We start from the raw sequence: 14539 nt of genomic DNA on the forward strand, positions 1-14539 counted from the left end.
TCACACTAAGTTCAGTATCTGCCCTCCCGATTGGTCTGTCATAGTACAATACAAATTTTAACTACGACCCTAATCAATGGAGTGACATGTTATCAAAACTGGTATGCAGGGCTCTATGCATTTAAGCCCTTAATGGATGACAAAAAGGGTTGAAAGGGGGCGTGTAGTAGCAGAGCTACTGTGTAGAGACTAGGTGGACTATCATGTGGATGATGCGGGAACCGCGGGGGCAGCTGCACAGGTCCATGCTCGGGTTCCTGATTTTATCTTCCAGCAGCTGGTCCAACTCCCAACGCAGCTCCTTCACCAGCTCAGCCACCTGGGTAACATGCACACATATTTAGCACCAATATCAGAAACAACATGGCTAATGGCGCTAACATCTGAACAATGTGTGCTACCCCCTAATTGACCGTTGACTCAATGTTACATTCAGCTACATTCTCTTTTGAAGCTCATGAAAGGGTGTGTTTTTTTTTACGAGCATAAATGATAAATTAACTCATGTAAACAGGATTTTTTTTTCCTACTTTACCCCCCTGTTCATCACTATGAATACAGACAACATAACAGTACACAAAATGTATAATACTGTTTTGATTAATATTATCATACCTACTACTGTGATATTAGACTGTAGTGCATTGTTGTGTTTTTTTTACATAAAAGCCTGTTAAATCTTTTGAGCACATCAAACAACTTTACAAACAGTTTGTAAACTTTTTACATTATCACCCCTCACTGAGGTTTTGGGCCATGCTTATTTATCATCAAAATGTCACTGTGTTTCTATATTTCAACTAAAACAAAGTCTGCACAGACACATTAGGGATATTTACAACATGCACTACAACTTTGTGCATGTGACTCTAAACTATCAAATCTTGGTAATCTCTGATCTCTGACCTGATGAGAAGCAGCAGCAAATCGGATCCATCCATCATCGAGAGAGATAATAAACTCTCCCTTGTGCAGCTCCATGTTGACCTGCCCGCCTCCAAACAGCACCAGTGGGTAGACAGACACCATGCTGCAGTCCCTGATGAAGACGCGGCTGGTCTTCACCTTCTCATGGTAAACCAGGTAGGGGCTGTTATAGTGGCGAACCTGGAGCACCAAAAAAGGGGTCTCAAGGGGTTTGTACATCTAAATAGCTGGTGGATACAAGGCCACATCTTTTCTCTCTCATCTCACCGTGTAGTTGACAGACGACGGGTGCACATGGACGCATCCATCATTCTTGGTCATGAAACGGAGCTCGTTGGCTTTGGGCTGCATCTTCATCGCTCCTTTGCTTGTCATTTTGTAATTCTCCTGAGGAGATCGTACCTAGACCAAAGGACCAAACACAGGAGTGTGAAGCCAAGCCGAGGCACGGGACGGTTTTATACTTATACACTGGCTAGAGCTTTTTATTCTGATGAGAGAAAAAAAATGAATATACACCTGGACCACATTGGGATAGAGGGCAGCACAAAGCATGGCGGACATCAGCCGGATGTTTTCTGAGTTCAAGTTAGCCTGAAAAGGAATGACATTTATCATTATAAATCAGATTTTCTTTAATACTAAGGTTGTCTGTGTGCTTAAAAGCAGACTGAAATAAGTATGTGGTCTCATTCCATTTAGAATTTCAAGTGACACATGCAGCTTATACAAGTTAAATAAATTATCTATAAAATAAGCCAGATAGAGCAACTAGACAGCTATATTGTAAAACTGACATTTTAATGTCTTCCAGCACTACAATGCGGTGTGTGTGTGTGTGTGTGTGTGTGTGTGTGTGTGTGTGTGTGTGTGTGTGTGTGTGTGTGTGTGTGTGTGTGTGTGTGTGTGTGTGTGTTACCTCGGGGCCGGTGGCCTCTAGAACACCATCGGTGCCTTTAGAGGAAATGCGGTCTATAACCCTGGCCCTCAGTCCCTCCTTGATGAAGCCAATGTCAGACAGCAGTTCCGCAAACTGCCTCTTCAGACTGGCGATCTCCTGCACAGGTCACAACAGACATGTTTTTTCTAAATGTATCACAAGTATGTAAGAACAATTGTTGACGAGAATGAGGTAGGCGCTTCAGACAGCACTGCCTCACCTGTAAGACTCGCCCAGACAGAAAGTTCTCCCTGCAGTAAAGGAAGCCAGCCTGATTGCCATTCTTTGCAGCACAGCACCATCCCTGCAAGAGAGAGACAATCCATCACATCTACCATTTGGAACGCAACATCAACATTTCTACTTACAGAAACTGATTGTGCATGTTTCTTGCACCAAGATAAGCCCAGTCTTTACCTTGTATGCCTGTAACAAAGCTAGATGGTCACTACTGGCCACGGCAAAGGCCACTTTCTTCTCATTGGCTTCGTCCCGCTTATCCCATGGAGACACCTGGAAAACAGACAGAGTACCGAATATAAAAAGTGTTTCTATAGATAAAGCCCCTTTTTGGTTAATGATAATCATTATGTGGGTTCTTCTCGGTTAAAAATAAACACAAAAATATCAAGTAGTTGAATTTTGATGCCTAGGAGTGACACATATGGTCCCTTAACAGCAGCAAGCATTTTCTTACAAATGGCGATTTGAAGGCCAGACTGGCTGCGATGGTGAGTGCCGGGTCGAGACAGCGAAAGATGGCACCGAACAGCATGAGTTTCCCGATGCGCACGTCAACGGGCAGGCAGGCCAGGTGGTAGCCCAGAGGGGTCAGTTTCTCGTCTGCAGTTAGAGCTCCAAGGTCCTGCAGGCGCTGCTTGGCTGCATCCAAGCTTTCCTTCGTTGGGGGCTCGATGAGCCGAGTGAAGACCGACTCCAGCATCCGATCAGCAAACACGTCCAGGATCTTGATTCTGTTGGAGAAAGAGGGACATGGTAAATACTAGCATGGGGAGATATTGTTTAGCATATCTTTAAATTTGACATGGTGCTACAGGTAAGGTCTGGCTGTAGGGAGGACCATCTTTCCATTGTCTTGGCCATTTTCTCAGTAAACCAGTTTCCATTCCCAAGCATCAATCCCAGTAGCCATGTCACAAATAAATCTCTATTGTTTGCATTTGCAGAGACAAAAATAGGTGGTCGGCACTGTGCAAAGAAAAAAAACAGATGGATTTACCGGAGGCAGAGCTGCTCTAGAGGAACTCTCTGGATCTCAGGAAGCTGTTGCTCAGCCAGCTGGTGTTCGAAGCAGTGGCTGGTGAAGAGGTGGAAGCAGACCCCTGAGGCCACACGACCTGCTCGACCCCTCCTCTGCAGAGCGTTGGCCCGAGAAACCCACGAGTCCTCCAAGCTCTCCATGCTTTTAGTTGCATCGTACCTGAAAATATAGTCAAGAAGAAATGTACGTTTTAAAATAAGTTGTGCAACACTCCACATGACTTTGAATATATGCCCAGAATTTAAAACTACTGTATGTTTGATCGTATGTGACATAAAAAAGATGGTACAATTCACAACGATTATTCTCTAAAAATTCAAAAAAATGTATTCAAATTTAGTTTATCCAAAGAATCAACTTGAGGTTACCTTTTCTCCTTCATCTTGCCCGAGTCGATGACATACACCACGTCATCAATGGTTACCGAGGTCTCTGCAATGTTGGTGGAGATGATAATCTTTGTGACACCTTCTGGGGGGCGGTTGAAAACTGCCTGCTGCTCCTCATTGGACAAGGTTGAATGGAGAGGGTACACCGCACACCTAACGATGGGAAAGGACATCCACATTAGTTAGCAGTTGACCAGTAGAGCGTTGTCATTACCCACTTGATAATGACCATTTGTTTTTAAAAAAAACAGTACATACCAAATACACAGTACATTTTGTACAATACTAAAATAATTAATTTGTAGCATAAACCTCAAATGATTTTACCCACATGCATCACCAGCATCCAGGTTTCATAGTTCATGACATTTTTAGAAAAGGAAAAGAAAACACTTTCTTCCTCTTTCACCCTGTAATGATATGATATTCTTGCTACCATGTACCAACACTTAAAAAATAAAAAAATAAACTATAAAAACACAAATGTAAAATCATGTAGGCATGATTTGGGTTTTAAAGATTTTAACCGTGTCAAGAAATTCTGGTTTTCCCTGGAAAGGAGAAAAGGAAACTACCACAGAGCATGAGCTTTATACCCTCATGAACATCAACAATAACAGGAACTAAAGTTGTCGAAAGCACACGACTTTACACACAGACCTCGATGCGCCCCTGTTGTTGAACATTCTGTTGGACATCAGCTGCTCATAGAGCATCTTGATCTCAGCCAGGCCTGGCATAAACACGAGCACCGCACCTAGATACAGAAACAAAAAGTTCATACTGAAACTTAATAAAAGTTCACTCTGAATATCCAGTCTTAAATTCACTTTGACTACTGTGATTATGCGTGGGTGATTCGTACCTTGAGGATAGTTGTGTTTTCCATCTACAATCCACTCTAGCAGGCTCTCCACCAGATCCATGTTGATCTTGTCCAGGTCCATTGCAGAAATAGTCTTCAGCACAGACTTCTTAGTGTCTGCATCAACAGCAAAAAAAAAAAGTAACATTCATGCATTAACACATTGCAACAGATTTTTGTGTAATAGACCAAGGAGGTTCAGTATAAGAACCCGTAAAACAGATTAGCTCCGTTTATGATACTTTTTCCTAACTCACCTTTGTATCTGACCGTAAGTTCCTGCAGGCTGAGCTGCTGGTCTGGAATGGAGTCTTTGATAAAGTCCTTCTTAGAGAAAGACATGAAGTTCCACATGTCATCACCCAAGTCGTCCACCATGTCCCTTGGCGCTGCTTTGCTTCCTCGTCCACTTGTGGAAGACGAATTCTGTTTCCCTGAGCTCATATAAGGACTGCCATCCTCGATGACATAGCTGGGAAAATAAATAAAACGAAACTGAGTATTAAGACAAAAACAAAAAGTTAACTACTTCCTTCCATGTTTATTAAGACACATTTTTTAAAATATTCATCAGCTGAGTTTGCCTAAATATTTGTTGGATTGAAGTACCTACCGGGTTTTAGCGATTGCATCTTCAAGAAAAAACTGGTCCACCGGAAAAGTACGACCTGAAACAAAAGAAATTCACTTAGTAGGGGGAAAAAAAGAAATCTATGGAATGAAGTGTTTGAGTTGAACATGTTATGTGCATGTCATGTCTTAAACAGATAACAAGTGGCTGATTACCTGGTATGTGGACAGTGGGACAGTTGTAAAAGTAATCAGAGAAGAGGTTGGCATTGAGGGTGGCACTCATAAGAATGATCTTCATGTCTGGTCTCTGCAATATCAGGTCTTTTAATACCAACAGCAGGAAGTCACTGAAAAAGAGAGGATGAAATGGAGACAGAGAGTGAAGCCAGTTACAAAGTAATAAATATTCTCCTGTTTGAGAAGGGAACATCTGAGATTGACCAAATGACAAAGGCTATTTGGTGACAGCTCAAAAACGCAATGAGAGCAAAAACAGAGCGAGTGTCGGATTTATTTCCTGCACACTGTCTGGACCATCTGCGAGTGATCTATATAATCTCACCTCTCCTCCGTTCGCTCGTGCACCTCATCCACAATGACGTGTGTGACGCCTTTGAGGTCTGCCTCGCTCTCCAGTCTCCTCAGTAACACGCCTGTGGTGCAATACAGCAGTCTGGTGGCAGACGTCTGACAGAAGACATCAGTGATAAGAGAGGTAGAAGTCATTATTTTATACCATAAAGCTTGGCTACATATATTTAGTTTAGGACTTAGAATGTGTAGAATATAATTCGAAATCCTTTGTATCCAGTGACTAATGCCTGAAGCTTAAAATCCTCCACACTCCGTACCCGAACACTCTCCAGGCGGATCTGGTAGCCCACGGAGTTGCCGAGATTCTCTGCGCGCTCCTGTGCCACTCTCTGGGCCACAGAGATGGCAGAGATGCGGCGTGGCTGAGTACAGATGATGTTGACCACGTCCTCCGCAGGTCCACCCAATGAGTCGTCCAGAATGAACTGAGGGATCTGAGTGGTCTTACCACACCTGCAAAGAGGTGACAGAATATAAAACATTAAACAGAATAATATTTGTTGCAGAGAGGTATGAATGGGCTGAGCTGCTTGGTATCTACCAGATATTTGCTTTGTATACAACCTTCTAGGATCTTTATTTTATATTTTCTTTAGTAACATAATAAAAATAGAATAAAGAATAAAAATGTCACCTTGATTTTCTTTACCTTGATCAATAGTGTATAAAATGTGGATTCACTCATTTGATAATCACATAGTGGGAAAGTACTGAGGTGCAGATTGTAGCAAAACAGTAGCGTTTTTAATAAATGAAGCCACTACACCCTTGTGTATAACCAAATCACGTTTGCAGAAATAGCATTTCACCAATTTAATTCTTAATGAATGCACTCAATGCTCCCCTGTGTGACCCACCCAGTCATCCCACTGACAACCAGCACTTGGCACTCGTCTAACAGGCCGAGGATGTGTTCTTTTTCTTGCCAAGCCGGCAGTTTCCTCCTCTGCTCCAACATGGACCTGAAACGCCCGGATGACTGAATAAACAGAAAGATGAAAGAACAGCAATCCATTAAAATACAAACCTCATGTTGGAGACGATGTGAATTATGATACAATGTAAAGTTCAGCCTTCTTTTACCTGTTTCTTCTTAAACTCTCGGCAGAGCTTGCCATTTTCTTTCAGTAGGTTGTCTATCTTCAGGTTGTGCTTAACCACCATCTTCTTCCTCAGGTTGACATAACTCTCAGTCTCTACTGGAACAGCCTCATCCTCATCGTCCTCATCCCTCTCATCCAGCTCTTCTGCCTCTTCTGTCTCTTTGACTTTAAAGACAGAGGCTGGATTTTAACTCACATGCACACAAATATAATTTTGAGCTTTACTTGGTTGAAAATTAATTTTGTTGACTTACGATCTATTGGTCTCCGGGTGGCAGGTGGAGCAGTGCTTCTGTTGTTGGTATGATTACTATTATTGGTGCTACTACTCCTACTTTCTTCGCAAGCATTGCTCCTTACACTCTTACTCTTAGCCATGGAGAGAGATGGTGGAGGAAGCACCACAACAGGCGGTGGCGTGCTGTATTTGTGATGACTGACAGCCAGCAGTTCCTTCATGGCAGTTTCATCCTCACATAAAGTGATCAGAGTGTAAACAACAGGCTCGTTAAGCTTTGCTGCGGCCAACGCTTCTCCGAATAATTTTTCAGTCACGCTGAGCCTCCCTGGAGCCCTGAAAGTCTCGTCTGTGGTGCTGAAGGCAACTATTGGTGCCTGGAATGGGTAACGGTTCCCTTTGGGGAATCGGACCTCCAGTTCATACACAGGAGGAGAGTAGCTGCTGAAGCCAGGCTGGCTCGGGCCATTCAGGTCTGGGGAACCAGCCCCAGATCTCCCTTTAGTGGGGAGCTGGTGCTTAAACTTGCACTTGTCCCCGAACCGGCAGCCTTGACCTTTGAGGAAGAATCGGCAGACATCTCGGATGTTAACGACTCCTCCTCCATCTCGACTCCCGACTTGCCTACCATTCTTGGCAGCAATGTCTGAGAGGAATGAGAGGTCCATTGTCACTGTCCAGACTGTATTGGCAATGCGCTCACTGAAACGCTCCCCATAAATGGCAGTTAGAGCCAGAGCTTCCTCCTGCCTTTGGGTCAAACACTCATCCATTGGCACCCCTTCAAGGCCATCAGGGGAAACTGCTTTCTGGCCGTAGCGCTCACTGAAAATCTGGCAAAGGAGCTGTTCCAAAGTCGCCCCAAATTCCCCTCCACCAGCCTCCAATGCTTTTTTGCCGCGCTCCCTGTCAAACCCATACCTATACAAAGGCAAGATGAGAAAACGAAGGGTTGAAAGACAAGTTAATTCACAAACCAATTTTTTTAGGTTCCTGAGAGCACAGCAGCAAAAACGCTGGTTTAGATGAACCGCAGGATAATTTTCAACACCAAAATAAACAAATCAGTAAATCACCTGCAGAGTTTTCCAATGGCAAATAAGGAGACGACAGGTTCAGGGGTGGGCCTGTCCTCATCAGACTCTGTCTCGTATGCTGGGCTCTCTGCTCTCTCCAGAGGCTCATCATTAGTGGCCCAAAACTGGCCTTCGTCACGGGGGTCCAACTCATCAAACTCTTCCTCATCCTCTTCTCCCCCTGAATATTCTGAATCAGATTCACTGTGGCAGAGAGGATGATATGAGTACATGTCAACGTGCAATGTAAAAACTTAAATGAAACATTTGCTAGAATTCCAGATCTTTAAACAGATAAGGGGATGTACCATTTTCATGTATATTTTGTAGAATGTCCTTACTCATATGGCTGATCAAAGTCCTGTTTCTGCAGATTCCGCAGAAGCTCCTTGAGTTGCTCTTGGTTCTCATTAGTCATGAAGAGCCTCTGCAAGGGCATGGTGCTCATCTCCGTCCTGATGCTGTCACCTGACTTAGGGCTTGTTCGTGCCCTCGCCAGGGACCTTGGGAGAGCCTGGCCGCTGCTTTTCCCATCATCTCTGCTTCTCCCATTGCCTCTGCCATCCCTGTCTCGATCTGTACCTCCCCTTCCACGACCTGCATCCCTTCCGCCACCACTGCCACGGCCGCCACTGCCACGGCCGCCACTGCCACGGCTGCCAATGCCACGGCCGCCACTGCCACGGCCGCCACTACCTCGTCCTCTCCCAGGTCTGGGGCAAAACCAGGTAAACAAAAAGAAAGGGAGAGAGGGGGGCAGGAGAGATAATGGTATTAGAGGAAATAAGCAGGATATGGGCACACTGTGATAAACTAAAAACCGTATGCTGAATTCCTTCACTATAAATTAATACCTGGCAGGACGAGGGGGTCCAAATTCAAGGTTGAAATCATCACCGTCATCCCAGCAACCAGCTCCTCCTTTCTTACTTCCACCTCCGCCACCACCACCACCTCCACCTCCACCTCCACGTCCTCTTGGTTTGTTAAACTTCCCCCCTCCTCTGTTTGGCTTCCCGCCTCTTCTTCTTGCACTCATTTCTCTGTTAAAACATACATAAATGCTTTCTCAGATAACAGATTTTTAAGAAGTCAATCTTCTAAGTACCACCACAAACACATCATGGGATGCTTAAAGAAAACACCCGCTGTTATGCCACAGAATACTCACCTTCAATTATTGTCCTGTCATAGCAGTAAGCAATCTGTGACGAGAGACATAAAATGAGAGAGTTTGAATAAATCCCATCAGCCCTGGGAATGTACAATAATCCTTGATAGACCAGAGAGAGAGCAGTTAGTTGTGAACAAGGCAGGCAGGCAGCTACTGTACATCCACTGCAGAGGACAGTGTCGCACGTCGCTGTGGGGTGGCTCATTGTGCCACTTCAGTTCAACTGCGATGAGATGATGGCTGACACACACACAGCGCTGGTGGCTACAATTATGCAACCAAACGGGGCATGCCGACTAACAACCCCCACCAGGACGATGACCACTTAAACCAACGCCTGGCTGACTGACAGTGTTTTTTTTAATCAAAGTAAAATAACAGGATATAGATAGCTGCTGAGAGCAATAACGTGGTATTTTGTCGTGTAGTGTGGCACGCCGGGTCTGTGAAGTGTACCAAGCCTCAGCTAGCTAACAAGCTAACAGCTAGCACGCTGGCTCACTCCTCTCTATTGAGTTAACAAACCAACAGAGAGAAGCTTTGTCACAAACAAAGTCGAGAGGTTTAAATGCTCAATAATACCGTGGATATGTGGAAAGATATCATAGGCGATAAAGTGCAAACTTACTTGAAACACATAGCGGAACTTTATAAAGTATGGACCAACCTGAGACAGCTGTTCCGACCACCGGTAGCTTGCTTCTCTTTCATTGGTCGAAACTCAGGGTTCAAAGTTCAGCTTCCGGTGTTCGTTCATGGTTTTTTTTTTTTTAAATAATACTTGTTAAAGGTCATTGTATTATTTTAAGCATATTTAGGTTGTCAAACTTTAATTGGCGAAATATACTGCGCTTAACTATATTTTGTATGAAAAAAAAAACTTTTTTAAAGAAAGTTAGTTATGTGTCCAAATCTTGTAACCATGACAACGTCGTGTTGCCTGGAACACAGTGAGCTGACTGCTGTAGACATGGGCCAGGACTGATTCTTTGCTTTTAGGGTGATACAGTGAAAAACATCATCATCTGCCAGCTAAGGGAAGCTGTCACGGATGTCTGGTGGGCTGGGATTGTGACTTTTTAACACCAAGCAAAAACTTACCTTCTGTCTTTGCTATCTGCTGTATAATGTTGTATCTTTTTCAATTTCAGACCATAAGGAAAGTGATTATTTAAAAACTCCAGGTTAGTTAGCTAAATATGCAAGTTTCATGGTCTGCAAATATTGCATATTCATCTGACAGATATGGTGGTTAATATGAGTATTTGTTAATAGGGGAAGGGCCTATAAAGGTGGCCTACATTTTCCCAAATGGAGACAGATATGGTGAGTAATCACTAAATATACAGCTTAACACATGTACATCACAGTCACATTTGTGTCAACTTATCCTATGTTCTCTACAGAGGGAGAGTGCAGCAGGTCTGCATCAGGGGTGATGAAGAGGAGCGGTGCTGGTAAACACACGTCGGCATGTGGCATCATATACATTGGAGAGTGGCTTGAAGACAAAGTATGTATTTATTACTCCTGATGTCTGTTATTAAAGACTGCATGGTTGTGTTTGCTCTGTGGTTAGTCGTAAATGCTTGTTCTCTGTCAAGCAGATGCATGGCAGAGGGACCTTGCAGCATCCCTCTGGAGCACTCTATGAAGGAGAACTCAAAGACAACATGTACCACGGCACGGGAACTTATACCTTCCCAGACGGCTCTACTTACAAAGGTCACTTTCACAACAACAGGTAAAAGGCAATATAATATTGACACTTACTGTGCGATTCCTTTAATGTTTTCTGAAAAGAGCCAAGTCTTTTAGGGGTTTCCAAAGGATTATGCTGCAGGTCCATTGTCTAATTGATGTGCAGGGGTTCAGGTTAGGGCTCTTTTATAACCAGAATAAAGCAGCTAGGCTCTAGTTATACGTTCCCAAAGCAATCAGTGGTTTAGTGCATCTTAATATGACGTTTCTCACTTACAGTGTTTTACATATTAGCCACTTGAACCCTAGCATTTTAAATATTTCATTAAAATATCCCCTTGAACTGTTTCAAAGTTGGATAAAACATTTTGTTCAATATGATTCCATTATTTTGGGGGGTAAATATTCAGATCCAAGACCTGATGTTTATTATTTTATTATGTTACCCATGTAAATGTAAGATTTTGATGTCCTAACTGGTGTTTTCTAGGTTGGAGGGAGATGGGGCATTCACTGACACACAGGGATTGGTTTGGACGGGGGAGTTCCTCGGCAAAGCAGCGCTGGGCCTGAAAATGCAGCGGAACACTTAGGCAAAAAGAGCATAATTGTACTACACTTTATAAAACACTGTATATGTTCTACAAGAAATTAAACTATATCAAAAAAGACTCATCTAAAAGTGTTTATTCCTTCAGCCTGTCTTTAAAGATGTCATAAATATATTCACTGTACTAAATACTTACAGATAGACCTGTGTTTCTGCTAACACCCAAGGGTAACACCCATGTATTTCTTATGTATAAATATCCAAGCTTGCCTGGAGTCACTCTCTCAGCAGAATCTCCTGCTTTACTGGCTGCTGTGCTCCGACACAGCAAGTGTCTCCTTGTGTAAGCTTCATTTCACTCAAAAAATGTCACAAAGGGGTTATTTCTTCTGGCCCTTTGTCACTCTGCTTTATGTTGCTGCGACAGGAAGATGCATTACATACTCCACATCCTAGCAAAAAAATGTAATAATCAAGGAATACTGGTGGCAAGTTTAAGCAGTTATTTCATTGCACACTTTTTGTTACTTATTAAGACTTGAATTTTGACAAACCTGTAATTCCATATTTTAAAGCTTTATTTACCATTCAAATAGGAAATAAACCCTGTATACCCATCTCTCCCTGGCTATCTTGACTCCATCAGGGTCAAGGATGAATATAGGGCAGTTTTACATCATAACAGCATCAGCCATCACAAAGGGGGAAATGCTCTCGTCCCTCATCCACAACAGCTGTACCCATACTGTTGGAACATTGGCCCGAGGAAATGTGTGATGTGATGCGAGTGTGTGGTCAGTTTGACCTTCTGTCTCTGTGTGTGTGTGTGTGTGTGTGTGTGTGTGTGTGTGTGTGTGTGTGTGTGTGTGTGTGTGTGTGTGTGTGTGTGTGTGTGTGTGTGTGTGTGTGTGTGTTTCACACTGCACGACTCCCTTAGCTAATGAACAATAACTTTACAAACAATCACAACTGTTCAACATTGTTTAATAAGCAACTCTGATATTGTACTTTGTAACCGCATTTCATAATGCCTATATTGATCTGTAATTGCACATACCCCTGAACAACTGCAGTATTGAGTATTCATTTAGACTATTCAGATATGGAAATGTAACAAAAACACATAAATACAGTTGTAACACCCATACAATGCGAAACAATTCTGTAAAATACTGTACCAGATACAAGAAACAGCTATTTTCATTGATTGTACAATTTTCAGGTAGAAAATAAAAAATTTGTATTGCAAACCTTCAGCTGTGATTTGAATGAAGAACGTTATATGTGATCACGAAGGCAACAACGATGAAATAAAAACAGAAAATGGCACTCAAATTTGGCACAAGATACAAAAATTACATCTGAACTAGAAATGTCGCTGACGTAAATACAAACTCACAATGAGTTATTGTGTTTAGTGAAAATGTACAGCCTATGCAGTAAATGTTTAGTGCTTGAGGTGTTATTTTCATAGAAGAATGTGATGATAAATGTGTATTCATCACTACAGGTAGTGAGCTAGGTGATGGAAGGAAGCTTTAACACTTTTGCAATATATTATCTCCATAAACCTGAGAATCTAGTAAGTATACAATATTATTTTTAACGATTTCACCTTCCTGAAGAAGACAAAAAACACCCATGTAACGCAGAACACTGACTTTGAGAGGAACAAAAAGTACACTTCAAATTGTGCTGGAAACATAAGAAAAAGCCATTCTAAAGACCATATATAAATGTCACCAGGTACCCAAAACGAAACAGTGGCCATGCACATTTCCATAGAGAATCACAAGACTGAGTGTCAAAAGTATTGTTCTATGCCGAGCTAACAAATCACTGCTCTTGACCCCTCGAGGCAAGTAGCTATACAATCTGAACTAAGTGAGATTGATATGAAAGAAAGGTAAACATGCTTTTTACTGTGCTTGTTTGTGTGCTTCAGTTTCAGACATTTTCGAGTAACTCTCCAGAATGCTCGACGCTGGAGCCCCGCTTAGGTAGTCGGACGTGACGGAAAGGATAAGGTACAGTGAAGACAAATAAGGAAAGCAGCACCATTTTCGTGACAGCTGTATTTCTTCAAAGCAAAGTTCCCTAAAAGGCCATCTACAAGGAGCCCAGTAGCTTATATATTGTGCTGTTTGTCAGGCAGATAGAGTCAGACCCAGCTGGTGGAAGCAGGGATACAAATAGTTCAATATTATCATGGCTGAGGTTTGATTAGCCCAGGATGGTTCCATAAAACAACTCAGGGAAGTGGCGTTTTTCCCCAACGGCCACAAGGCATCAATGAGCCCGATTCAATCTCAAAAATATCCTCGACAGGCGACTCAGAGGAGAGATTTATGCTTTACCATAACAGTTTTCAAACTGTATTTTAGATTTTAAAATAGAAAAAGACACCAAGGATGAAGACTTAAATGGCTGTTTTGGCAAATGTAGTCTGATTAACCATCACATCCCCGTTGAAGAGCAGTGCACAGCCACCTCACTGAGTTTTCTATGGGAACATAGCAGGCCTTCGATATGTGAGCATGAACAAATCCTGGATGACATCAGGGATTACAGATGTGGTTCTGTGATTTCTGGGTTCAAAGTTCAAAGTTCCTAAGATATCTACAAAAGCAAGGACTCTATACAAAGTGAATATTCTATTTTAAAAAGGGAACAAATACAATACAGTTTCTTCTAGAACATTCTTACTATTGTTATACTCCAAACCATCCTCAACACATCTGCTCATTTTGCGTACTATTTTTTTTTCTTTCTGCACACACATACCCTTTACGTTCACAAACAAACCCTTAACCAAACCCACTTCCTGCTGGTATATTTCTTATTTTTTTTGGTGACATATTATGTAAGATCGCTATGCCATTAGTAGAAATTGCTCCCATGTCTACATTTGGACTAACAAAATTACCCTGTGGTTTGCTTTTTTGGAAAATACATAAGAACAAATCCATCATCAACAAACTACAACCCAATAATAACAATAGGCTTTTTGTGAAAAAAAGAGATGAACTGATTAGAAAACGTGTACATAAAATTTTCATAAAAATAAAAATAAAGTATAACCACACACATTAATACAAATAAATAGGAAACATTACTTAGGATTCAA

At 42.3% G+C, this 14539-nt stretch overlaps 2 protein-coding genes across 5 annotated transcripts; one reads left to right on the forward strand and one right to left on the reverse strand.

Annotated features, from left to right (window-relative positions):
• Positions 1-175: 175 nt before the first annotated feature.
• On the reverse strand, positions 176-9870 carry dhx57 (DEAH (Asp-Glu-Ala-Asp/His) box polypeptide 57). Of its 4 annotated transcripts, none has more exons than XM_054624994.1 (25): positions 9829-9870; positions 9159-9192; positions 8842-9030; positions 8329-8700; positions 7988-8191; positions 6928-7832; positions 6654-6838; positions 6428-6549; positions 5828-6023; positions 5539-5663; positions 5190-5323; positions 5017-5071; positions 4661-4875; positions 4404-4520; positions 4199-4295; positions 3518-3691; positions 3108-3308; positions 2565-2841; positions 2285-2380; positions 2088-2171; positions 1847-1984; positions 1447-1521; positions 1195-1329; positions 907-1107; positions 176-319 (listed from the first exon to the last, which is right to left on the reverse strand). In XM_054624994.1, the coding sequence occupies exons 3-25, from the start codon at positions 9024-9026 to the stop codon at positions 176-178; spliced, it is 4437 nt and encodes a 1478-aa protein (XP_054480969.1). In that variant the 5' UTR covers positions 9027-9030; positions 9159-9192; positions 9829-9870. The 4 variants fall into 4 exon arrangements, with proteins under 4 accessions (XP_054480969.1, XP_054480967.1, XP_054480968.1 ...); XM_054624992.1 differs by having other exon boundaries at positions 9790-9829; XM_054624993.1 differs by lacking the exon at positions 9829-9870 and adding an exon at positions 9744-9772.
• Positions 9871-10079: 209 nt separating this feature from the next.
• On the forward strand, positions 10080-11525 carry morn2 (MORN repeat containing 2). The gene is made up of 6 exons (XM_054624966.1): positions 10080-10219; positions 10313-10345; positions 10437-10487; positions 10568-10674; positions 10769-10905; positions 11353-11525. Exons 1-6 carry the CDS (start codon positions 10213-10215, stop codon positions 11453-11455), a joined length of 438 nt encoding a protein of 145 aa, XP_054480941.1. The 5' UTR covers positions 10080-10212; the 3' UTR covers positions 11456-11525.
• The last annotated feature ends 3014 nt before the right edge of the window (positions 11526-14539 follow it).

This window comes from Anoplopoma fimbria, chromosome 23, assembly GCF_027596085.1.
Source record: "Anoplopoma fimbria isolate UVic2021 breed Golden Eagle Sablefish chromosome 23, Afim_UVic_2022, whole genome shotgun sequence".
In the NCBI taxonomy this organism is placed as follows: Eukaryota; Metazoa; Chordata; class Actinopteri; order Perciformes; family Anoplopomatidae; genus Anoplopoma; species Anoplopoma fimbria.

What these genes read in the sequence shown, in the direction of transcription:
- morn2 (XM_054624966.1), top strand. An exon ending in CCCAAATGGAGACAGATATG is followed by an intron (nt 10,488 to 10,567) that starts GTGAGTAATCAC and finishes TGTTCTCTACAG; the next exon opens with AGGGAGAGTGCAGCAGGTCT. An exon ending in GGTCACTTTCACAACAACAG is followed by an intron (nt 10,906 to 11,352) that starts GTAAAAGGCAAT and finishes GGTGTTTTCTAG; the next exon opens with GTTGGAGGGAGATGGGGCAT.
- dhx57 (XM_054624994.1), bottom strand. Translation starts at nt 9,026, where the DNA reads ATGAGTGCAAGAAGAAGAGGCGGGAAGCCAAACAGAGGAGGGGGGAAG. An exon ending in GACTTTGATCAGCCATATGA is followed by an intron (nt 8,192 to 8,328) that starts GTAAGGACATTC and finishes TCTCTGCCACAG; the next exon opens with TGAATCTGATTCAGAATATT. An exon ending in AACAACAGGGGCGCATCGAG is followed by an intron (nt 3,692 to 4,198) that starts GTCTGTGTGTAA and finishes TCCCATCGTTAG; the next exon opens with GTGTGCGGTGTACCCTCTCC.